Here is a 26,294-nt window from a genome sequence, read left to right as displayed (position 1 = left end):
ATACAACTTTATTGATCTAATGAACAAAAACAAAGTTCAGTGCATTAAATAAACAGTACTTTGGCGTTCCAGTGAGATTTATTAATATATAAACATTATGTCTTCTCCACTACATAAGGAGAAACTGTAGCACTGGGGCAACCACTATAGTATATGCTATCAGAATACTATTGCAATGCTGAACCAATATACTGGTATCCCATTACACCACCACCAGTGTTCTATAATGGACAATATATGTGTTGCCATTGCTGGTAATGTGGCTTGCTAATGGTTCTGATATACTGTAGTATCTTCAGGGTAATTGTAATGGTGTCCTGTTGTTTGTTTGTGTTCTGCATTACTGTAAGGGTCTTTACATTATGTTACAAGTGAATCAATAAAAACATGGTAAAAACAGTTGAATTGCTGTAAATATTATGCAATTAAAGAGTTATAGCAATCACATCAAAAGAGCATTGGGGACAATTGCTTTAAAATGGCAAAGCCATCAGGAGTTGCCAACACTAGTTTGCTTAAGAAGCACAAAAGGAGGACATTCTGAAATGTATATTTATTCTTATGAGAACAGAGGGGCAAGTCTGTACAGTGCAAGACAGGATTAGTCACTTTCCCATTTCTGAGTATTCCTGAGTTACATCAGCCAATAAATCAGTATCACGCTATCATCTCGAAACCTTCTTTTGGGAGTAAACCATGATGTAGAGATTTAATTGAAGTGTGATTAAGTAACCTGATGTGTGGATCTGTCATAGTATATATAAAAAGGGTGTGCAAAATATTCCCGAAAAGAAAGGTTTTGCAATGGACCTCCTCCAAGCAGTTGATGAGTTAATTACACTGACAGCTTCAATCAAAAATAATCACTCTGAAACATGACCAAATCACCGTGCTAAATGTATCTTGAGTCTAAAATATAGCCTGCATGGAATTGTTTATTTTGTTTGAACACTGACTGGAACTTATCTTCTTTATTTTCCTGTTTCAGGAGAATCTTTGCTTTTTGTTTTTCATTGCCAGTGATACTTATTTTACATAAAAACAGTCATAATACCCGAATAAAACTGGACTATTATATGTATTATATATATTTTTCCCAAGCGATACTATGCATTACAAGATTTACAAGATTTACTGTGTTTTTTTTTTTTTCTTTATCGGTCACTATGCTTTTACTCTGTCTACTACATGCTTTACCATAGTTTACACTTCTGTAAACTTTACACCATTTATTCTGCCCCTCATCCAACACAGTGACAGTATCTTCTGTTTTCTTCCAATTTCTATTTTTACAATTGCGCTATCCGGTGCCACAGCTGAGTTTGTATATGACTGTATCACATTCGAGAGGTACAATGTATGTATTTATGTAGGTCAATTAAGTAAACGGTTTGTTTTTAGAGTGTGTTCATTTAAATTTCCTTTTTGCAGGGTACTCCCTTTACAGCTGTAGTTCTATTTATGACCACTAGTGGGCACCTGTGTCCTATCCAGTACTGTTCAGGACCAGCTTTGACTGTTATGCTTGGTTTGTGTAAATGATCAGCCTATTGGGGGTTACATTTGCCTAATTGTCATTGCTGACTTCCAGCAAATTCTAAAAATACCTTTATTAAAAAGGAAGCATTTACTGTGTAGCTTGTTTTGATTTCGAAACAATAGCAGTTGATTTGACAGGGAATAACAGGGAACAAAGGACAGAAGCTTCTACTCTCATTGGCAGAGTTAATATTTTGCTGAATCCACGGGTCCTAAAGGAACTGTCAAAGTGAATGAATGTGATACTGAATGTTGATATCTAGTGGTATGATACAAAACCTTAGTGGTACCCAAGATCAGGGATATGAAACACAAGATAAGGTATTAGATAAGGGCAGCAGTGTAGAGTAGTGGTTAGGGCTCGGAACTCTTGACCGGAGGGTCGTGGGTTCAATCCCAGGTGGAGGACACTGCTGCTGTACCCTTGAGCAAGGTACTTTACCTAGATTGCTCCAGTAAAAACCCAACTGTATAAATGGGTAACTGTATGTAAAAATAATGTGTAAAAAATAATTGAACTGTATGTAAAAATAATGTGATATCTTGTAAGAATTGTAAGTCGCCCTGGATAAGGGCGTCTGCTAAGAAATAAATAATAATAATAATAATATAACAAATGCATTTGAGAGTGCAGTGTTAATTGTTATGGCAGTATCCCATGGGACCTTTTTCAAACAAATCTGATCCAAAAGGGGGATCAGCAGGGGATTCACCAGCTGTTGTCTGGGTACCAGTTGCAGCAGCTTTTCTAATTGAACTATAATACTGTATTAAATAACCAAGTGGGTATGCATTTGGAATGTACATTAGTAATTAGTCTAGATGAGGATTATTAGAATCTCAGCTGGTCTGTTCTGGCAGAGTCCCAGGTTTGAGTGAATTAAGAAAGACCTAACTCTCCTAGACAAATGTTGCTTTTTTTTCACCAGGAAATCTGTTAAACTTGCACTTCATCGTCACTGCACCTCGGCGGTGTCCTCCTGTTCAATGCATGTTACTGACTGAAAGGGTGTCATCAGCTGGTTGGTTAAAGACAGGAAGGGGTCATTGAAGGGGTGCGGACAATTTCACCCTCCAGGTGAAATGACAAAGGAAGTGAAACTCTATCTGAAAGCAAGGCTTGCAAACAGAGATATCTTTAAACTGGTGTAGTACCAAAAATCACACTCTAAAAGAAAGATACATATTCACTTTAACATTTTGTTCTTATAAAATCTTACCTGAAAGGGCACAACAGGTAAGATTTATTGAAATATTTTGTAAGCAATGTGCTCCGCCCCGGTGTGCATTTCTGTGTTGTATGTTGCGTGTGTTAATGTTGGTGTATAGAGATTGGTACACGGGATATAAACGGGTCTGTGTTTCACGTGGTATTTAAATTGTATAATTGTATTTAGGCACGGGATTGCACATCACTGCACGTGCATTTAAAGTAAGTAATATGCGCGCACGAGGTTGCACGTAATTAATTCACGTGCTGGGATTCAAGTGAATAATTAATTAGTAATTGAATCCCAGCACAACAGTATAAATAGATGCATGTTTCATTCACTCGGGGTTGGGTGTTCGGTGAGTAGTGAACAGGAGAGAGAGAGAGAGAGAGAGAGAGAAGGAGAAATAAAGTTAAAGTTAGTTTAAATATCAATTGCTATTACGTGCTGGTAGGACCAGCACGATACTTGTTTATTTAAAACTCACCGTGTTTGTTTGTTTGTGTGTGTGTGTGTGTGTGTGTGTGTGTGTGTATGTGTGTGTGTGTGTGTGTCTGTCCGTGCACTGCAACGTGTCTGTTTACTGTATAGTCCGTTTTGTTTGTCTCTTTATTTTGGCGTGAAGTGCCGTGTCCTGTTTTTGTGTTCTGTTTAAACCTTTTATTTTGTTAATAAACGCTGAGTGCTACCATTTGCACTCAGCCACTCATCACCACCGTCTGTTTGTGTGTTTCTTCCGGGTCTGACGCGTCACCACTCAGCCAGCCTTGTGACAGCTACAAACACTTGTATTCAGATTGTAAACTGGTAAATATTTACTGTCTTGCTAAGCCGTTGTAACTGTAATTATTGTCCAGTAAAGTTTTTCCGTTTTTATTTTTACACAGCAGCATGTGTTACTGCAAACTACATCTCTCCTACTGCATTGCACTGGTCCTGCGCTAAGACTGTAGAGGCAGTGTAGACCATAGTACTAGACTGAGGGGTAGGAAGAAGTACATGATGGATACAAACTCTTTGTTTGCAGGTTTTGATTTGAGTTTCCCTTTAAAAACAGGCCAACTGATTCGCAGTGGGAGTTCCATAGCTTCCATATCATCTTTGCGCCTTGTCTGTCGATGCTGTTTACAAGTCACACTTATAAAACTGTCTGTAGGTGGATGCATGTGACAGTGGTTTAGGCAGTGAAGTCAGCTGTTTGGCCCCAAAGATCTTGCTCATTTAAACCCACTTTATCTTGTGATCACACAGTTGACACTATGATGCTTACGGACGTGCTCAAATTTGTTGGTACCCCTCCACAAAAAACGAAGAATGCACGATTTTCTCTGAAATAACTTGAAACTGACCAAAGTAATTGGCATCCACCATTGTTTATTCCATATTTAATAGAAATCAGACTTTGCTTTTGATTTTTTATTCAACATAATTTTGTAAATAAGAAAACAAATGAAAATGGCATGGACAAAAATGATGGGACCGCTAACCTAATATTTTGTTTCACAACCTTTAGAGGCAATCACTGCAATCAAACGTTTTCTGTAGCACTCAATGAGACTTCTACACCTGTTAACAGGTAGTTTGGCCCACTCTTCCTGAGCAAACTGCTCCAGCTGTCTCAGGTTTGATGGGTGCCTTCTCCAGACTGCAAGTTTCAGCTCTTTCCATAGATGTTCGATAGGATTCAGATCAGGACTCATAGAAGGCCACTTCAGAATAGTCCAATGTTTTGTTCTTATCCATTCTTGGGTGCTTTTAGCTGTGTGTTTTGGGTCATTATCCTGTTGGAGGACCCATGACCTGAGACTGAGACAGAGTTTAATGACACTGGGCAGTACGTTTCGCTCCAGAATGCCTTGATAGTCTTGAGATTTCATTGTGCCCTGCACAACAGATTCAAGGCACCCTGTGCCAGGCGCAGCAAATCAGCCCCAAAACATAACCGAGCCTCCTCCATGTTTCACTGTAGGTATGGTGTTCTTTTCTTTGAAAGCTTCATTTTTTCATCTGTGAACATAGAGCTGATGTGACTTGCCAAAAAGCTCCAGTTTTGACTCATCTGTCCAAAGGACATTCTCCCAGAAGGATTGTGGCTTGTCAATGTGCATTTTAGCAAATTCCAGTCTGGCTTTTTTATGTTTTTCTGTCAAAAGTGGAGTCCTCCTGGGTCTTCTTCCATGGAGCCCACTTTCGCTCAAAAAGCAACGGATGGTGCGATCAGAAACTGACGTACCTTCACCTTGGAGTTCAGCTTGTATCTCTTTGGCAGTTATCCTTGGTTCTTTTTCTACCATTCGCACTATCCTTCTGTTCAATCTGGGGTCGATTTTCCTCTTGCAGCCGCGCCCAGGGAGGTTGGCTACAGTTCCATGGACTTTAAACTTCTTAATAATATTTGCAACTGTTGTCACAGGAACATCAAGCTTCTTGGAGATGGTCTTGTAGCCTTTACCTTTACCATGCTTGTCTATTATTTTCTTTCTGATCTCCTCAGACAACTCTCTCCTTTGCTTTCTCTGGTCCATGTTCAGTGTGGTGCACACAATGATACCAAACAGCACAGTGACTACTTTTCTCCATTTAAATAGGCTGAATGACTGATTACAAGATTGGAGACATGTGTGATACTAATTAAAGAAACTAATTAGTTTGAAATATCACTATAATCCAATTATTTATTATCTTTTCTAAGGGGTACCAACAAATGTGTCCAGGCCATTTTAGAATATCTTTGTAGAATAAGCAATAATTCATCTCTTTTCACAGCTTCTTTGCTTTATTCTATGACATACCAAAGGCATGCAAGTATACATGATAAAATGGCTTTTAATTTCATCACTTTTCAGGAGGAATGAAGCATTATTTCAATGAGCTGTAAGGGTACCAACACATTTGAGCACGTCTGTATGTTGGAAAAACCTGAAAGCAAATCTGGATATTTTATGACCATACATTCCCTAAAGGAATATTAAGACATGCAAACTAGCACTTTTGAATTCTATCAGTCTGAGTGTGACGACAGTTTATCACCCGAGAAGGAAATCAGTGTGAAGGAGGACAGTTTGGTACAGCATTGGTTTTCTGGAAGAGAATGTTTATCCCATAAACACGCTTTCCCAAGGTTCAGTAACATGGTGTACTTTGTAAAGGAACTTTGTAAACAGAAAGGTTGATGAAGTAAACTTCCTGTTTATAATATAAGTCGAAGGGGAATTTCAAAGCCTTCCATTTGAAGAAGAAAAAAAAACACATCAACTGTACATTCTTTTCATATAGCAGATTTTATCTGTACATTAAAAGAGAAATAAAAATAAATTATTTATATCTGAATCTCTTGGTTTGCATTTCCTTCTCAATGATCTTTCATGATGATGCAGTTGTGTCCCACCAGTGGCAGTGCAGTGTTTTTGCATTGAGGGACATGGTCGTACAAAGCCAGCAACAATGGAAAATGCCATTGGTAGAATAGTCCTAGAGTTGTAACAGTTCCATATTGTATCACAATGGAACTAAAACACACTGGGGATCCAATGCAGGACCATGGTTTTTGATAAGTCCATGTTAAGGTGCTCTGCCAAGGAGTTCCAGGGGGCATCTCTTCAGTTCTAGTCACCTGCTATATATGTAAAGTATGCTAGACCAGTGTCTTTTAATAGTGGGACCAGCACCATCTAGCACACAGCAGTGTATTGCCAGGAAACCTCCAAAACGACACATCACTAGATGGCGCTGGGATTAACTTCTATAAAGACACTTTGGCTCATCTAGCCTAGGTTTGATATATCTATGGCAGAAAACTAGAACTGACAAGCACCTCTTAACACAGACATATACATGAACAATGGAAAAGATTAGGTTACATAAATATTAAAGCAGAAGATAATCCAGGAGAATGAGGCAAGAGTGATCAGTTTATGCAAAGAAGTGCTGTAGATGCGTTCAGCTTGTCTGTAGATACTCCAGGAGCCATCGCTGATCCCAGTGCCTTTTTCAGTGGATGAATCAATCATTTGTATTATACAAATCGATGTTTGGGTTAATTGACAGAAAGAAAATGTGTACAACAGGCACTTCATTCAAATTTTTTTAAAAAAGAAACGGAAATCCTTAAGAATGCAAATAGCAAAATATACATCCTGACTTTGCACTCATCAGCAGGTCAGTAACAACTACCTACTGTCTAACTGGAACAGCTGTGGAGATTACCCTGGCTTTTCCTGCAATTCTTTCTAAAACGCCCCCTCCTCCACACTTGCATGGTGCCCTGTTGTATTAGAGGTATTCCAAGTCTCTCCAGGCTTTGTCAGCTGTGTATTTATTTCACTTCCATAGAGCCCCTCAACTATATCAGCCTGACCCAGAAACACAACTGCCAGATGTGTCTGTCAGTCACCATCTGATCCCTATAAAAAACGGCTATTGAATTACAAAATAAGTAGAACCCATTCACTGGGGTTCAGGGGGGTGGGAGAGGACTGCAGCTGAGAGCAGTGTTATCTGCTGTCGCATCTAACTGGCAGTGCTGTATTTCTGAGCATCGTTTCTCAGTTTTGGATGCCTTCATGATTGATTTGAGATAACTGAGGCTGTTCTGAGGCACACTTCTATTTGTACTGTATATCCATTCAGAAAGCTGTCATACGGTAGCGCTTTTAATAAAGGGGTTTTGAGTGTACAAGGAGGCGCCTGCATAGATAAAATCCCATACCAAGTGGGAGATTCTGCTATGAATCGGAATCTTCTTTTAATTCAACAAAACAAACTTATGTGCTGCTTTAATTCTTTAATATTTTTTTACACTGTAGCCAGAACAACAACTCAATTACAGACTGTATGAAAAGCTTGGCCTCGATTTCATTTTATTCATGACTTCTACATAACTAAAGTAAATGTTCATTTATTTTCAAACTGTGCTATTTTATATGATCAGTATCGATAACCAAAATGTGTTGTAATAATATTTGAAAAGATACTGTAAACAAAAGGCTTTCCCATCTGGCCAGTAGGTCCATAGGCACTGACACAGAGTGCTGGGAACATGCCCATTCTGCACTAACAGACTGAAGCTGTCATTATACCCACAGCACAGTATTTTTATGGAAAGGTTCTTCTGAATCCCCTAAATCCCCAAACTGTGCTGCTAAATGAATAGACCTGAGGTATTGTTGCTCCATGCTATGTTAGCAGTGTGGTGGCCAACAAGCTTACATCTTCCAGCTGGGCAGTATTCTTTCCAGTCAGTGGAAATAGTTACCTCAAAGTCATTCTCCTGTGTCTCAGTATCAGTAAAGAAGGATGGCACCACACGTGTTAAGTACAGTTATAACTGGAAATCATGAAGAGGGGTTCAAATATTGTAGGTGCAGAACAACACATAGTGCTGTAATAAAAATGAAAACTAAAGTGCAGAACAACACATAGTGCTGTAATAAAAATGAAAACTAAAGTGGTCAGAGAGGGGCAGTGAACATGTCTTTTTTTAAAATGTAGGGAATAAGCCTTAAAGATAAATTGTAGAGGGTCCCAGAGAAGTTAAAACTTGGCCTCTCAGGATTTCTTTACACAGAAGCTGGGAAGTGCTTAACTCCTGCAGAACACTCATAGTCCTTTTGGTAGCTTAGCATTTGAAATGCACAGAGAAACTTGGTAATTAAAATCCACTGCCTAATGAATAATGCTTGCCAAATCTCTCATACCAACATATCTTTAAGAATTAAACCAGCATGACCTAATTAGCAAGATAATACCCCTCATTCAGTGCAAGACAATGGCTGATTCGTCTACTTGAAAACATTTTAATGAGTACTTGGCTGCAATGGGGTCTACAATCAAAAGCACCAAAGCATGCTTCCAGCCGTGAAAGTAAATGCATATTAATTAGTTGCATGATTAAAATGAACTAACATCGATTACCAAATTTATCACCCATTACATGTTAAATAATATTCTATAAAGCAAGTGGACTATTACACAGCAGGTAGAGATAGGGAATATTGGTTTGGAATAACAGGAATAAACATTATTCTGAGCACATTTCTGAGCACTTCTCTCCATTAAAGTCCCCCCTACTTCCACCTTAATATCCTAGCTTTCATGCAGGGACAGATTTTCACTGGCAACCCATGCGAATTTGGGAAAAGGCTTTTTCTGTATAATGATAAAGCATAGAAATGATTTGAGCATATGTTAGGATAGCTCCACTGAGATACAGCATCTAATTGTTAGGGATCTCCTGCTCCCTGTTTGCATGGATTGCAAAATTAGAAGTTTTTGTAAATTTAGCTCTGGCGTTCTTAAGCCTGATGCATACCAGTAGTATTTAATGTCAAAACAAAATAGACAGATCATCAGTGGGACGTCTCATCCAAGGGACTTTTTAAAGCGTTTTTCTTCTAAAACCTCCCAGGAAGTTCACTGGCATTTTTCACTGAATGGAAACCACTTGATAGGAGCTTCTAGGAGGAGTTTTGTTTGGACAGACCTGCTTGGAAATCAAGGCCAAAGTATATGACAGTTTAACAAATTGCAGCAATATGTATAGCGTAGCAGAAGTGATGAGTTGTAAAAACTACACTGGATGCGTTAAGTAAGTGAGCCACTCAGAGCAGCTCAGTGAAAGAACGCACTGAAAGGCATGCTCAGTTCTGCTCCCCTCGAGCAGCTCAGAGCACTGCAGAGCAGATTTCATCAGTGATCTGAGTGAGGGTGAAGATTCTTGCTCTGAGGCACTCAGTTACTTAACACACCCACAGTGTTCTCTACTGCTGTACAGGGCTAATGAGCAGCGTCTGTCCTTTATAACTTCCTTACCACAGAAATATGACATTCAGAAAGCTGCAGTTTTACAATATGAATAAAATTGCATCTGTTTAATAAAAATAAACCAGCGTTGTTAAGGAAATAGAGGAGTTAAACGGCATGACAAAACACAGCTAGGTTTCCAGAGAGTGCTTGTTATGAATGTACGGTTTGTTGATAAATACTCAGAAACACAGACCTCTACTGTCACAAAGAATTTAATAAAAAAGTGCTCTTTTATTCTGAGTTTATGGATATCCACAGTGGGAAAACACTCATCTTTAAATATTTAATCTTCTGCCCGTTTATGAATCCCATTCACAAAATGTAGAGCTCTACAGTATATGCAGCCTTAATGTCTTCAATACATCAAAAGCAGTTTATATACTTTTCTGTTTTAACTTGGGGACACATCATCAACATATATACTTTGTTGCACTTTACACATGCAAATACATATACTGTATATAGCCCGCATTTGCTGTTAGGTCTGTTGCTTGTGCAAATTGTTTATTTCAGTGGCAAGTAAGTGAGAAACTAGATTCTATGCAAGACACTGCTCTGGGTGTGGGGGGCTGTCCCCAATCAGCTTTCACTGGTTTTGTTTGGGTGTTTCCTCCTTCATAGCAGTTGCCATGGAAACAGCCTTAGTCACACTTTAAGCCACAGAGCGCAATAATGTCATGCTTATCTGTATTTCCCATGGTGTTAACAAAAAAAGACCTTGCATCTTAAATATTTTTCTTATTGCTGTATGGTATAACATGTTAAAATCATAGCAAAATGAAATCCAAGTGCACTACATTATAAACACTGGGAAAGCACTCACACTGTTAATTGACCATAGTAAAGTTCTATGTATGCAATTAGATATTTAATGGTTGAGTAAGACACTTCATACTGTATTTTTTGTGTAATAATCACCTGTAAAAAATACATGAATCACATGCTAGTTCCATCCCCTTCTCCCTTCCCCAAAGAAAGTTCCTTTTAATGTACTCATTTTGTTTTTGGCCAGGCCTATTTGCTTCTCAGAAAGTCCATCCTGCCTTGTTTTTAATAAATCTTTCCTGTTGTGGAGGACTGGGTCTCACCATCCCTGCTTAACATTTGGGATCAGAACTGTGACTCTAATACTAATTTTCTGCCATTGACTTCTGTCCTGTCAGCTACCACCCCTTCCTCCTGAATGGACGGCAGACTGTCCTTGCTGGAGAGGGGAACCTCGCTCCTGAACGCGTTGTCCATCTTGAGCTGTACCTTGCCGTGGCTGAAGGACTTCTGGAAGGACTCAGAGGTGAAGTAATAGACAAAAGGGTCGAAGCAGCAGTTGAGGGTGGCGATGCAGAGTGTGATGGGGTAAAAGGTCCGGACGAACCTCTCCAGTCTGCAGCTGGCCACTGCCTGGGAGCGCACCATGGCGTAGAGAAAGAGGATTGAGTTGTAGGGAACGAAGCAGACCACGAAGATAGCTACGTGCACCACAATCATCCGGAGCACACGCTCCTTGTTGGTTCCAATCTGGCAGAGGGTGGCAGGCTTGCGAAGCGTCCGGAGTACCATTGAAGAACAAGCCAGGTTGAGGAGCAGAGGGATGAGGAAGCCAACCAGCTCAATGAAGATCGTGATCTTGGACAGGTATGTCCGCCAGGTTGACTTGGAGAAGCCCTCAAAGCAGGTGGTGCTAGTGTTGGACACAATGGTGGTGGAGAAGAAAGAAACAGAGATCCCACCTCCCAGGACAAGCAGCCAGACCCCGGCACACACAATCCCGGCATTGCACCTGGTTCTTATGGAACGAGAACGGAAAGGGTAGACGATGGCCAGGAAGCGGTCCACACTGATGCAGGTAAGGAAGAGCATGCTGCCGTAGATATTGGTGAGAAAGGCCGTCCCTGATACCTTGCAAAGCTCATCTCCAAAGGGCCAGTGGCGGTTCAGGTTGTAAAAGATCTTGAAGGGCAGAGTGAAGACGAAAAGCAAGTCTGAGACAGCCAGGTTGGTCATAAAAAGGGTGGTCTCATTGCGGAGCTTCATGCGGAAGCAGAAGACAAAAAGGGAGGCACAGTTGGTGATCAGTCCGAGGGCAAAGACCACGCTGTAGACAGCCGCGTACAGGTTGTACTTAAAGGAATCATCAATCAAGCAACTGCCACTGCTGCTATTGTCTGTGCCCGCCATCCCAGGTCTCTTGTCAGAGTCTGACTCCTTGAAACCAACCTTCAGTAGCTGTATCCAAAAAGACACCTCAAGAATCGGCACATGACGACCGTCATCTTATAAAGGCAGAATATACATGGATCCAAAGCAAACAGGACTACTGTTAAACAGACATTCCTACTCTTAGATATCTTTGAAGAACAACTTTCAGCCTCTCCAACTGCTGTGGTCTGCTGGTTGTCTCTATCCTGCAAGAAAAAAAACAAAAAACAAAGCATGTTAGTAGAGGTGGATTAACCCAGCCACATAACTGCATTTCACGTGTCATTGCTTCTGCAAGATCAAAGGCAGCTGGGGCCGCCTACATTTCTTATTACCTAGAAATGTCTGACACGGTGGTGCTGGATGCAGCAAGAAAATATTTTATCATGACCACCAGTGCTAGACCACTTCCTGATGGGGTTTTAAGGGGTTCAATGCTGTTTCAAGTGTCTTGTTGCCTCATGCTTCTTTAAAAAGTTCATATGAATCTTTAAATTCGTATGCATTTTGTTGTAGTTTTATGTTACACACTCCATTATTTAGATTTCATACACCATTGAATTCAACGGATAAGTTAACCTTATTGACCCAATAGCAACCCAAAACATATTCACCAATGCCAAAACTTTAAAAATGGTAAAACAAAATAAAAATATGTTCATTCATTTACTAAAACTGAAAAGCTGTCAAAACAGAAAAAGATCACTTTTACTGGACCACAGTTATTCTAATATTACACTAAATATTATAATACAAATATGTTAGTAATAAGACATAGTTAAGCAATCATCCCATAAATCTATAGTTTTAAATGCTTTAATATTATATAATGATTAAAGATCGACCTAACAAGTAAGTATGTTGTGTTCAAGCAAATGAACTTTTAAAAAACATAATTGAAAAATGAAACTTAATGTGAGGAAATTGTCTTGTTTATACTGTTTTGATGTCTAAAAAGTACATTTTGTTTATACTAAAAGTTCACAGTTTTTTTTAAACGCAGGCCTGTGAACGTGACAGTATCTGTACACTTGTTTTAAGTACTCACCCACAGGACTACTGACACAAAGACAACTAGTCCTCATTTAGTTTGAATTTGCCTCGAGCAAACTGGCGAGCATTAGTTTCTAACCCTGCATAGCACTTCAGTATCTATACCTTCATTGATTGTACAATATGCTATTATTTATTCTGGCTGTGTGGTTGTGTATCTTGCTAAACTGTATTCCGCATGTCTGTATTTGTGTGTGGTTTGTGTGTGTTGCGCTTGGCTGCATGATGTCGATGCTCACGTGGTTTGCGTGTGTCTGTATATGCATGCTCATGGTCGGCCTAGATTTAGGTCAACAGTAAGGATTGCAGTACTGCCTGTCCGAAAGCCAGATACTGGAAATGTGACTGTTACAAGAAATTACAAGTGTTTAATGAAAAGGAATGTCTGCACATATCAAAAGTTTAATGAACTGCCCAGATCCCATTTTATAAGAAATCACAGCAATTCGGTTACAAGGAGAACTGTCTGTACTAGCTTGCCTGGAACTCCAGCTAAATGATCCTTGGGGGCAAAAGTATCATTTGAAGTTGTGGTGGTCACTGACCCAAACCAGATGACTTGAACTAATCCATTCATTACTAACATTTAAAAAAAAAAAAAGTGTTGTTCTCATGATGCTTGCTTCTAACCAAAACAGCTGTACCACAAAAACGTTGTAGTTTGAAGTATGTACAAAAATGTGCTATTGTGTGTCTGTGATTGGGGAAGGAATGAAAAGAATGTTGTTATAATACTGACACAAACGTCCATATTTAAAAATAAAACTCAAGCGTATTACTGATGTGAGTAAATCAGAGGGAACTGGAATCGGTACTACAGTAGCTATCCCCTAGGCCAGGGTTGTCCAATTACAATCCTGCAAGGCAATTCCACTCCAGGTTTAACAAGTAAAATTACATATTGAACTACTCCAGGATCTGGATGGAAGTTTAATTGGATCAATGAAACAATTTAGAACAGGGTCGGAACTAATAAGAAAGAAGACTCTTTTTTTCTATTGTAACTCCTGCTGGAGAGAAGACAGTTACATCCACCTGTCTATATACTATTAGAATCTGGTTTAGCTAGGGAAAGCTGGAGGTGTCTCGGGTAATATAAGCACATGGAATTGAGTTAGTTTGTCAGTCCTATAGCTGTTAGGGGTGTTGATGGACACCCCCACCGGGTAATCCCATTGAGACTCTGCTGCTAGGCGCCTATACCGTGAAGCACAGCAAGGGAGCGACAGAGACATTGATTATCCCTGAGATCCTAGGAATGTCATTCCCCAGCTCCCTTCTTCTACAAGCCTCCCCTCTGTCCCCTTCCTCTTCCTCCTGCTGAGTCAGTATTGCTCCTGTGCAGCTCTTCCTATTTCATACACAGGAAGAGCCACCACATCCCATTTATCAGGACAATACATATTTATTTTTAAAACGCAAACATGGGCCATATTTAGTTACAGCAAGCCTTAGGCTTCCATTTTCAGAATGTCATATTCTAAACATGTGCTGCAACATCTAACTGTCTACTTTTCTGTTACCTAATTGCATTTTTTTAATGTGAGGCATAGGGCACCGATGAACATGCAAACTGAATTGTGTGACTGTCTTCAGTCCTATATATATATATATATATATATATATATATATATATATATATATATATATATATATATATATATATATATATATATGCATGCGTATATTATAACACTGCTACATGTTGTTTTTTTTTAAATATATGATATTGACAAGTAAGGTTTTTATTAATATAATTACAATATTTCATATTGGTCAACAATATATATTTTCAAAATGAACCACAGAAAATAATTCAGAAAAAATAAGACCCATACACACTAAAAAATGACAATAAAATGAAAACATGTGGCTGGTACCTTTACAGTTCCTTGACGTGTTGTGATATTTTCAGGTACGCGGATAAAAAGTGGTACACAGCGCACTGCGTTTGCTCGTGCATGCCTAAACAACTTCTAAACAACTTCCACTTAGAAAGCACGGAAGTGCCCATTCAAAACTGGTACGTTATGCTGTTTTCGGTCTTTTTCATCGTTGTTAATGTAATTTATCATATCTTTCCACCATTAAGAAAATAGTATGTGAATATTTATCATATGCAATACATTGGGTCTTGTACATCATTTTGTCTTGTTTTTTTTTTTTTTTTTTTTTTTTTTTTTTTTTTTTGAGAAACTGATTGTCTGTTTCCAGTTTAAGTTTGCAAAAACATTATGTGTAATGAATGGTTTGCCAAAAAAAAAAAAAAAAAAAACTATAACTAGTGGCAAATAATGTACCTCTGTTTGTCAATAGGAAAACACTTCACATCGAAATTGATTGCACCTGTACCAAAATCTCACAGCGCTTTCAATGTGCCAGAGTACCACTTTCTAACATTACATGGGTCAAGCTTTGGTACGCGTACCACATTGTGACGATGTACCACTTTCTAACACTACACCGGTACTATTACTTTTGTCAATGCTGGTAACCCCAACAATATCACCAAACAGTACAGTACATTCTATAGCTTCAATGTCAGTATGGACGCATTTTATTTAAGGTAAAATAGTGGGAAATGTGCATATTTAACACGTTACTATTAACTATTAACAAAGCTATTAGCTATTAACTTCAACCAAAATACTGAGAAATTCAAATATAATAAACAAATAATAATGTTTTAACAAAAGATAATAATAATAATAATAATAATAATAATAATAATAATAATAATAATAATAGTTTTCAGACTTTCCAAAAACTGGTACTGAATCTCCCACCTCACAAAAAATAAAAGAGCGGATTATAATTTTTTCTCCAGTCGTGGTTTGGAACAGCGAAACGTCTGTTAACTTACCCCTATACCATTGTTTTAATGGGTTATGGGTCGGAGGCACCGTTAGCTGTCTGCAGATGCTGTACTCTCGTCCAAGTTGTAGTTTTCCATCTCTTTTTTCAGTTAAACTTCACTTAAGCCTTTCTTACTTTTGAGGCAGGACTGGTCAGACAACTATGCGCAACTCAGGTAAATCCAAACGGTGCGCGCAATGTAAATCTATACATTATATCCCAAGTGTTCTCAACTGTTGCGCTTTGCAACGAGTGTAGTCAACATTTAGGAGCTGTGAGATCTTGTGTGTGTGTGCCAAAGCAGCCAGGACAGGAAATGAGACCAGAATAGGTCAGGCGTTGCAAGGAGGATTCCGTTAGGAGCTGGGCTGGTGGGGGGATTTTAGAGACTGAATGGAGCGGCAACGCTAAAAGAAAATCTATTGGTTGTGGGTTTTCTTTTTTTTTCTTTTTTAATTATTATTAATAATACAATATTGCGTAGAGGAAGTGTTCAGTAGGAAATACAGTAACTTATTAATGATTTCTGACTGCATCAGTAGTCACGGTACTATTTTATTTATGTATTTATTTGTTTATTCGTTTAAGTTTTTCATATTTAAATAACATTAAACAAAACAACACAAAATTCTATTTTAGTTGAAAAACTTTTCTCTGTCAACCTTATCTTTCAGTAACTCCTTTCTTGACAAGACAGTGGATAGATAACGTCGGTCGATTACTAGGTAGGTAGATAGCCAATAAATAAACAAGCTTCACTGAACCACACCGGGGTCGGTATGTGGTTAGCGTTTACATACAATACGGTGTAGGTGCTACAGGACTGTTTCTTTGGCTTGCAGTCCCCTCATTGTTTTTTAAGGAAGTGTGATCCAGACTTCATTGTAGTTTGTTTGCTTGTCATTAAATCTAACCCAATTTAGTCTCAGACTCTTTGTTGTCTGTTCCTGGCTTTCCTCACAATCACGCGCTATTTAATGAAGAGAAGCCTTTCCTGTCAATGCCACTACAGGTATTTTTCCTTCTTTTCCCTTTGTTCATCGGAGCAGAATCATACAGATTACAATTTTGTGTGATGATGATAGTATTGTATTCATGTAGCCTCGACTGGTCTGCCACTTTGAAAACAAGTTTCCTTTAGTTTTGGTGACAAGCACTGTGGTGCACTAGATTGTCCTGTCCCTTACTAATATAACTTTGGCTGATCTGGCAACTAAAACTGAAGAGCAGCTCCATGATTTATCAGTCATATCCCTTCATGTCACTTGCTTTATCTTTTGCTTTGGAAACAATTCGTGGTTAGGTTTTTTCAGTTTATATGTGCATTATTACAGGTGGAAAAATAATTAGTCATCAGTAGTCATTTATAGAATCAGAAAAATAGTGCAAAACTAGCTGTCTCCTCTAACTGAAGACAACTATCCACTGTTTCATTAAAGGCTCTGATATAAGCGTACTATCCACAGTTATTCTAAAACTTTCTGCTCCAAAGCTGTGTTAGAGGTCAACTCCTCCTTTTAACTCTGTCTGTCCCAAAACATTCTATTCAATACAAGGCTGCTTTCCACTATAGTGTGATTCAGAAGCTTCCTGCTGTGTAATAAAAAGCTTTAATAATGGATAGTTTTGAACTCTGGTTTGCTGTTCTTGTTGCTAGTAACATTCTGCAATTAGCTGTACATCAAAAAGGTCAAAAAATAAATGTCTCAGATTTATCGAAAAAGACAGTAATCCCGGTGTGACTGGAGATGATCTTAATTTCGAAACCCTGTTGGCCTTCCTCATGAAAGGGAAGTTATCCTTGGACTGCAGACACGGTGCTGCTGAATGTACTGTAGCATTACAATAGCGCTAGCCCACAGGATATCCTGGTTTCTGAACACCTTGAACACACTGAAAATAAACTATTCCACAGCTAATGTGTTCTTGAAAAAGATCACTTCACTTCACCCTTTCTCAAATCGGAATGCTTCTCGTTGCTGAACACATTTTATATTACTCAATCTTTGCAATCCACCTCGCCCCCTTTTAAAAAATTAGTAAAAAATAACTGCTTCTGCAGACAGATTTGCAGAGCTCAAAGATCGTATTCTGTAAGACATAATAACCTTTTGCTTTTTGTACACAATTGTGTCTGTTTTTAATTCTTTTCCACCAATGGACCTGTCATGCTTGACACTTGTCAGAGGCAATGCCAAATGTACTTCCCTTGGCTATCACCAGATGGCAGCAACAAGCATTATTTCTCACTAAGATGTCAAACACTTGTTTTTGTCTTTACAATAAGAACCAGAGACTACATTCAAACAAGTAACATGTTTCTTAACCCTACAATGAAAATACATTTAAAAAATGAAGTGTAACAAACATGTTTTTTTGTCACATATCTATTGTCTTTGTGGTCTATATTTCAGAGAGCATACCACAAGGACAGATTTTTATTCTATATAGAAAACAAAGTTTAGCCAATGGGGTTAAATGCTTAGTAAATCTATCCCAGTGTTGAGCAGTGAGCTCAGGCCTGGAGTCTAGACAGCTGAACAAGGTGGCAAGATAAGATGCTTATCCAATTTCCATTTGTCCTATCCTTTTAATTCCTTGAAACTTAATTCAGTTTTAGTTAAATGCTTGTGCACATTTCACGTCTTCCACCCTTTTACTCATCTATTAGGGTAAATCAGTGGTCTGTACTTGGCCAGCTCAGACCCTTTATCTAAGTATATGTATGCAGTTGGGCTTTGGGTTTATTGGGGAATCCCTGGTGGAATGAAGTCCCGTACCAGTATTCACCAAGTGATGTTCCAGTAGTTTTCTATCAGTACCACTATGAGGGGAAACATGAATTGAGTGTTTATGCTGAAATCAATTTTATTCATTGCAGGAGTAGGTTTCGAACTCAAGGTAAACAATGGTGAAGAAAGCTGTATCTGGGTACCCATCAAACAGCTTTAAATGATTTGCATTAAAAAGACACATCATTTCATGTAACACTGCAGGATATTCTGCGAAACACTTTAACCCCTGGGATGCAGGGTTGATTCCCACCAGGGATACCTGTTTGAAATGAGTTTCTGAAGTCACAGCCTGCTTTGTGCATGTAGATGACCGTCCTACAGACAATTACTCAACATAAAGTGTCAGCTGCTTTCATCCTATGAAGTGACTTAGTGTTTCAGCTCTACAGCGCTTATGGGAGACTCCCTCAGGCTAATGACCTCTTATAGCATTGTGGTTAGCGGCAATACATTAGGAAAACAGATTTTGTCCATTAGCCTTCTTTAGGAGAAAATTATTCATGGCACGGTCATTTATGGATACACATGCTTCGTACAGCCCGGCTCTACTGCATTAGTTATTATGAAGCTTTAAACCTCATCTCACCGACAGGAGACTGTATCCATACAGTGTAACACAATTCAAGTATGGTACAGGGGCTTTGTGTTCTATAGCAAGTCCTGGGGGGTCAAATGCAGCAGCACAACACCACTTTGTTTTATTTTAGTTAGGACGATTCACCCTTGATAAAAATAATACAGTTTTCCATAGCTCAGAATTGTTTCCTGGTTGACCACAAAAACTCCTCTAAGACATCATCAATTATTGAATTCAGTTAGAAATTCCCCTATTAAAATAACTGGAGTCTCTCCCTTCGGCCCGGGCTGTGAATTCCTTCAGCTCAACAACTATATGGTGAGTGAGAGCGTCACTGAGGGTAAAGGACAAAGAGCACAGAGCAGGCCAGGAGACAGGAACACCAGGGGGTGTCACAAACATTAGGAGTCTTGTATCTTTATAAAAACAACCAAAGAAATTTGGGTTTTAGTCATTTCCTGGTATTCTTTGTATGCCTCTGGATTTCAGCCAGCCTACTTTTGCTAGGGAATAAACCTGCAGTTCTCAAAGTGGAGGTCAGGACTTTCAGGGAGAAAATGTTTCAGGGTGTCGTGAAACAACCACATCACAGGAATACCACAAGCACGATTCATAATGGCAACGGTGCTTTGTAGTAGGTCTTTTACAGACAATATCTGTCAGATTAATACTATATGGTTTTTGCTTTATTTTTACTATTTTCCTGGTTATACAATCTAGATATTCAATCTTTTTTTATTAGTAATAGTTTTTGTGGATATGTTGTGCCAGACCAAGGTCAATTTCAAGGAAACATTAATAAAAACAGTTTTAGATATTGAGTCAAAACAATGGGCATTGAATTTACAAGGTTCTAAAGTAATATTTTCATTGTAAATGTATTAAAAAAAAAAAAAAGTGGTTTCATAGTAAAGTGCTTTAAATAATCAGTATTAGAAATTCCATTTCATCTGTTTATCCAGTATATATGTACCTGAGTTGCCAGTTCAGTGGCTTAAGGGATAACTAAAAAGTGTTTTATTGTGTGCATTTCTCTGCCAATATTGGCACTAATTAACTTCTGGCGGAGGTTCATAACCCAGTAAAAAGTATGATGCAGATTTCCTGAGTTTTCTCAGTTGAATTAGTTAGAGAATTGGACTTTGAGCTGTTATGGTGTGAAGCTTGGTACAAGTTATCAACAGCTTTGCTTGTATTTATGGCAACTAAAACTGCATTCGTAAAATAACAAATGTATCATATATCAAACGTTTGAGTGGATTCGAGCAAAAATAAAAAAGGGCCCAGTACCAGTTTTACTTTGATGATCCAAATATTCTAAATTGCAAAACACCTTAATAAACACCCAGTTTGTGTCAAATACGTGCCTAAATAAGAACAAAACAGTTTGGGTCCAGTGGGGTCTCTGTCTACAATACAGGTATATGCATGTAAACGAGGACGTTATCATCACTTGTGCTGCAATCCGTTTGCTGTCCATTTGTTATTTAAACTATGAAATCCATTTAGAAGCTATTTGAAGTCAGTTATTGTGGAGGCGTGCACCCCCACCCACACCACTGCCCCCTGAGCACGCCAGGATGGAGCCTGTGAGTGTTGGAGTCAGAAAGGTTACGATTTCCGTTTCTCAGGGCAAGAATTGCATGGCCTCAGCTCTTATTGACAAGAGCAGTCCAGTCTCTTAGTCATATTGTCATAAAAAAACCTCCTACTTCAAAAGCTTTTTAACCGCCTTGTAGTGCTTATTTTAGTTTCGTATGCTATGCAGTTCCTCCCAAACGTCCTTGCTAAGCATTTTGAATATTACCACAGTGACTCCAGCAGGGAGACGTCTGCTGATAGTAAACACAGACGTAATACTAAAATAAACATTATAAGTTCAATGGCAAATGTTTTCACTAAAAATCTCTCTCATTGGAGTAAAAGAGTGGCAGTATTTCGACCTGCCATTGTTTAAGATTCACCCCAGTCAGTATTAAAAAAAAGTAACCTGTGCAATGTGCACCCCAGTGTTCCTTATTGTTTACTTATTTGAACTTGGGGGTCTCTGTGACTGCAAGAAGCTTTTGTGGTTCTTCAGCTTTAGAGATCTGGTGTCCTGATCTAAACCATGGAGATATCCATTTAAATCATTTATTTAGTGCTATAGCCATGCGAACAATGTTCCCCAGTGGTGTCCTGCTTTGTTTGAACCCTGGTTTGGATAGTGAGACTGACCATGTCGACCCTGGTCTGTGTGCATTAACCACAGTTTAATATTATATTTACAACAGGATTTTAATGTGCTTGTGCTAATTATTTGGTACCTCAATAACCACAAGCAACAAGTACAGTCCTACGCATCAAAAGAAGAGCAAAATACACCTGTGCCAGCACAGACAGAGGGTCCTTAGAATCAGTGCACATAATAAGGTCTGCAATCCAGAACATTTATAGGAGTGGATGGATACAAGTCAAAGATCTGGATTGGTGTAACACTGTAGCACGGCTTGATTGTTTATGAACGTGCTATAGCGGAGTTGTTCTGTCCTGCTTCTATCAATACAGAACTGCTGATCGCCAAGGCCTGTGCTGACAACCAGAAGGATAAGAGCGAGGAGCTGCTGGAAAGACCGCTTCGGAGACTTCCTGTCGCTGATATGCTTCAGTCAACATTTTTGGGCAAAGGGTTTATTGGTGCGGTCTGACGCATACTGTAAACAGAACAGACATCTCCCAGCTGCAGCCTGCCTCTCTCGTTATACATTGATTGGAGGAGGGAGGTGCCTGGCTGATACCCCTGGGTTCAAATTAGGGGAATGTTTCAGAACAAAGGTATCCCCTTCCAAAAGACAGAAACCTTGAGGTTTCCCCATATGCACAATTCCCTTTTTCTTTTTTTTTTTTTTTTTTGCTTGACTTTCTTAATCTAGCACTGCGTAATCTCAAAAACAAAGTACTTTTTGTGACAACAACAGACAAACATGCTGGGAGGTGTCAGCTCTGGTTAATTCACAGTAGAGTAGGAAATGTACATATTTTGCTTCATTTCATGGGAAAAATTGATCTGTATGTGAACCATTATTATTATTATTATTATTATTATTATTATTATTATTATTATTAATAATAATAATAATAATAATAATAATAATAATAATAATAATAAACAACCAGTATTTAAGTATTTCTGGGTTGAATACTCCACATTTATTACATATATTTGAGGCTACGTCTCATGTTTTTAGTCATCCTTGCTGGAATTTGTACATCGGATGTGTTCTTTCTGATTTCAGATTGAACTACACACTGTCAAATCATTCACTCTTGTAAATATATCAGATCAAGACAGCCAGTATACAATGCTGTTGTATGGGTTATGCTTCAGTTTCAAAGATATTCCCTCTTCCTTTGTTTGTGGTATGGCATTATTTAAGTGTGAGGCTGGCCCCTTGATGCACAACTAACCGTAACTTGACACTGTGAACAATGTGTCTCCCAAGTCCTGCAAATCTTTCTCAGAGCATCCATTTAGGGAAATACATCAAACTGATCTCCTTGTCTAATGTCAAACCTGGAATCGTGGTCAAAGGCCAACTGCCATGTTGTGAGGACGACCTGGTACTACATTGACCAGTAACACAGACCACACCTGAACTGAACTAGAAGTTCAAAAATGTCTTGGGACAGAAGGGATTTTGTATAATTGTAAAAAGGTTTTATTTTTTTAAAAATATTTAAGTTAATTTTACCAAATATGATTAGGCCTCACATTTTCTTATAAGATTCTGACTTTATGGTAAACATGTATGTGATGTCATTTTGTATTGCAAAAAGTTCTTGGAAACAGTTCCATCTTGCACTCCCAATAAAGTCATAGGAAAAGCAGTGATTGGTTACTGAGGTGAGCCAATGAGTGAGGACTCCCAGACAACACTGGTTCTCCTGCCCTGTAACCAGTTGCTGCTTTTCCTAATAGTTCATATTAGGTAGGATTTACTGGAATGTATTTGTTAGATCTGTGTCCTGTAAAGTCAAAGGAAACCACAGAAGAAGGACCTCATTGACCTGACCCCATGCTCCCTCAGAAAAAGTCACTTCCTTGAAAAGGCACACAACCTACAAAGGCTATCAATGACCAGTGCTTGAGCACATTCATTGCACAATACTTGTATGTACACTAATCTAATGTATCTGATCGCATTTAAGGACAATGTGACGTGGGACTGTGAAGGTTTTGCACAGTAAGGTTTCAAAAGGAAAGTGCTCTTAAAGGGGACAAACACAGCAGTGAGCAGAGGATCACTGTACAATTTGATCATGCAATCTAATTCTCAAAGGGGCTTGCGTTTTGGTATGCAATGTATTGTGCTTGTAGAAATTCTATTGCACTGTTGGTGCTACTGTATATCCAGAAAACTGTTTGGTTTAACAATGTATGTTTTACTTGGCTTTGGGGTATAGTACAGTACTGGGTGGGTATAGTACTAGTTTCCACAAGATTAGTCTCAGGAGTCATGCACACTTTAGTTTGGGGATCCGGTATAAGTGGTTCTTGTGGAATAAGTTTAAATTGTTTACAAATAATATATTTTAAACAGTTTATTCATACAGCGTAAGCTTGTCTTCATTATGCGCATTCTGTGGTATCAAGAGACGCACAAGGCATATGTTTAACTGCACATACCAGATGGAGGCGGGGTCCAAATCGATGTCCTTGTGTTTCCCCGGGTCCCTCTGGACTAGTGCTTTTTTATCCCATCATACTCTGGGTTCAGCAGTATCAGTATCCACTAGCGCATCATACAACACTGCCTGTCACACGTAATGATTTATAATAGGAGCCAGCTGACCCTGCCTGTTCACCACAATCCCTCCCTGCAGCAGGCACTGGTGGGCACTGTCAGCGGATAGCCTGCACCCAATCCCAGGCTCTGTCTGTATGAGCGATCAAGCAGGGGTGTGCCAGACACGTTCTGGAGAACTTTTTAAAAAGAACTGTGGCTAAATGAGAACCCAGTACTTAGAAAACTAGGAATAAATAGCACTGGCTAATGGAAATATACAATATATGTGGGTGTCATTGGCAACAAGAGGTCACATTTGTGCACATGCAGAAAAATCCCTCAAATAGCAATAAAAAGTTCAGCAAAGCTGATAACTTGTAATGCTTATTATTCAGTTGAAGAGTCAGTGAGTCTCCTGGGGATATAATTGGATTTAACTAAATGTTTTAAAATTGCAGTTGTTCAAAGATTTTTATTTTAAGAAAGGACAGAATGATATTGCTACAAGACCTAATCCAACTGTTTTGCTGTATAACTGCTGCTAAACCAGAGCATAATCTTCCAGAGCTGTCTTTCTGTTCCTGCATCATCTTGGCACTGTTAGGCAAGCCCACAGTTGTGCTTGCCGGCTGTCTTTCCAGAAAATAGTAAAGCAACAGCTAACACAGAATCAATTGTGTTTAAAGCTCAGGCAAAGAAAACTGAAAGCAAGACTTACCTAACTGGGATGTCTCTCTTGCCTCGCTCCATGTGCCTCAACAGCTGAGCAGCACAGTCGGTAGATCTGAAATTGTGATTCTCAGCCCTTTCTAATTCACTGTCAGAAGTTTGCAATCAATGCTGGCTTTGTGGATCCCGTAGTTTCAAAGGAGCTGGGGAAGCCGAAGCACACTGCCGGAGGAACGCTGTAGGAGCGAGGGAAGAGAACTGGCTGTCTTCATGAACAGACGCTGTGCAGGGATCCTGTGGCAGGACAGTGAGGTCATCATCCCTCTGTAACTCAACCCTTGGCCAATCTACCAGCAGGACTGGCTACGGAACTGAACTGGGATTGGATGCTTCAAATTCCCCCCACCAATCCCGTATAAGTGCGCTTATATGCACTCTTTTATCCTGTGTTTAAAGATGTTTTTAATCATTAATTTTCCCTGTTCCCAGTAGTTCACATTTTTTCCAAGGAAACCTCCACATGTTAGCACTGCACAGCTGTCCAGACAATATAATGATGGTAGCATAAACTGTTGATTTTGTTACATTTGTCCTTTGTTTTCTGTCAGCTGGTGAGAATATGTCAAATAAATCAATGTAGTATCAATTATGCATCAATAATCATATATTTGATCACTTTTATTAAATACACCTATCACAAATAGGTGTATTTAATGTATCAGTAATACAGATAATATTCCCAAAACTCATCTTGATTCACGAAATGGATGTAAATGCTGTAACGCAATGCTGAGCACTGACAGCTGTTTAGCATCTGCAAAATGCATTTCATATTTTCTTCATTGCCTCATGAAGTTTAATTTGTATTTTCTTTTAAATATAGTTTTCTAAGAAATCCATGCTGAATACAACGCATAAAGGTCTTGGCATTTGCCGGTAATGATCTGTGAGCCTATTTTCCTTGTTGTTTTGTTCATTTTCTAGATCTGAGTTCTCAGGAATTAGCAGGTGTCTGAACAGTCACATATACATTATTATATATCTGACAAACATGGCCCCACCTAAATGGAACATTTGAATGGGAGCTCTGTCTGAATACAGCACCTATAATTGCAACTGGCATTCTGGGACCTAAAAGTAAAATTTCACAGCAGAAAAGTGTCTGTTGTTTCTATTTTTAGAAATGTACATATTTTTATAACTTTACTCAGGCATGATGGGATAGGAGCAGCGGTCCTAAACTGTGGCTGATGTCAAAATAGGTTTTCATTCAAATCCATTATTGAGGCAGTTCGGGATATACAGTTGTCTGTGCTGGTCTTTGTTTGGCACACCTGACTGTGCAGGTATGAAATGTTTCAAGTCCGCCATACTTCTGTGTGTGCTGACATAACCCTTTACCAGCAGGAACTGGTAAGTCAACCCTGCAATGAACTCATTCCTGAGCCAAAGGGTTATGAGATAACAGCCTGCTTTAAGTGTCCCAGATATTTAATCTCGGTTTCTGATGTGGTCTGACCTCTGAAGCTAAGCTGTGTTGGGCTTGGTCATTACTTGAATATGGAGATAAGTATCACATGAGTGGTGTTTGTGGCTTTGTAGAAATAACTATAGAAGCCAACCAGACTGCCAAATTTATATAGTTGGTATATGTGTGGAGTGGAAATCTGGCTCTTTGAGTAAATATGATTGCGTGGATGGGGAGATTCATTCTGTCAACCTATCGTCCTCTCCAGTCTGATCTTTTTACTGCACACTGAAGAGTTGTTGTTGAAACATTTGTCTAAATATTTTTTTTTTTTTTACTTCCAATGGTATCATGTAGCCT

General features: G+C 38.9%; 1 protein-coding gene across 2 annotated transcripts; it reads right to left on the bottom strand.

The window, feature by feature from the left end:
• Positions 1–9,765: 9,765 nt before the first annotated feature.
• Positions 9,766–24,794, bottom strand: LOC117411804 (lysophosphatidic acid receptor 4-like). 2 transcript variants are annotated; one of them, XM_058989277.1, is made up of 2 exons: positions 24,516–24,794; positions 9,766–11,956 (listed from the first exon to the last, which is right to left on the bottom strand). In XM_058989277.1, exon 2 carries the CDS (start codon positions 11,727–11,729, stop codon positions 10,665–10,667), a length of 1,065 nt encoding a protein of 354 aa, XP_058845260.1. In that variant the 5' UTR covers positions 11,730–11,956; positions 24,516–24,794; the 3' UTR covers positions 9,766–10,664. The 2 variants fall into 2 exon arrangements, with proteins under 2 accessions (XP_058845260.1, XP_058845258.1); XM_058989275.1 differs by lacking the exon at positions 24,516–24,794 and adding an exon at positions 15,667–15,957.
• Between the last annotated feature and the right edge of the window lie 1,500 nt (positions 24,795–26,294).

This window comes from Acipenser ruthenus, chromosome 16, assembly GCF_902713425.1.
Source record: "Acipenser ruthenus chromosome 16, fAciRut3.2 maternal haplotype, whole genome shotgun sequence".
Classification (NCBI taxonomy): domain Eukaryota; kingdom Metazoa; phylum Chordata; class Actinopteri; order Acipenseriformes; family Acipenseridae; genus Acipenser; species Acipenser ruthenus.
Note: the sequence above shows the minus strand (reverse complement) of the source record. Positions and strands in the feature narration are given on the sequence as shown.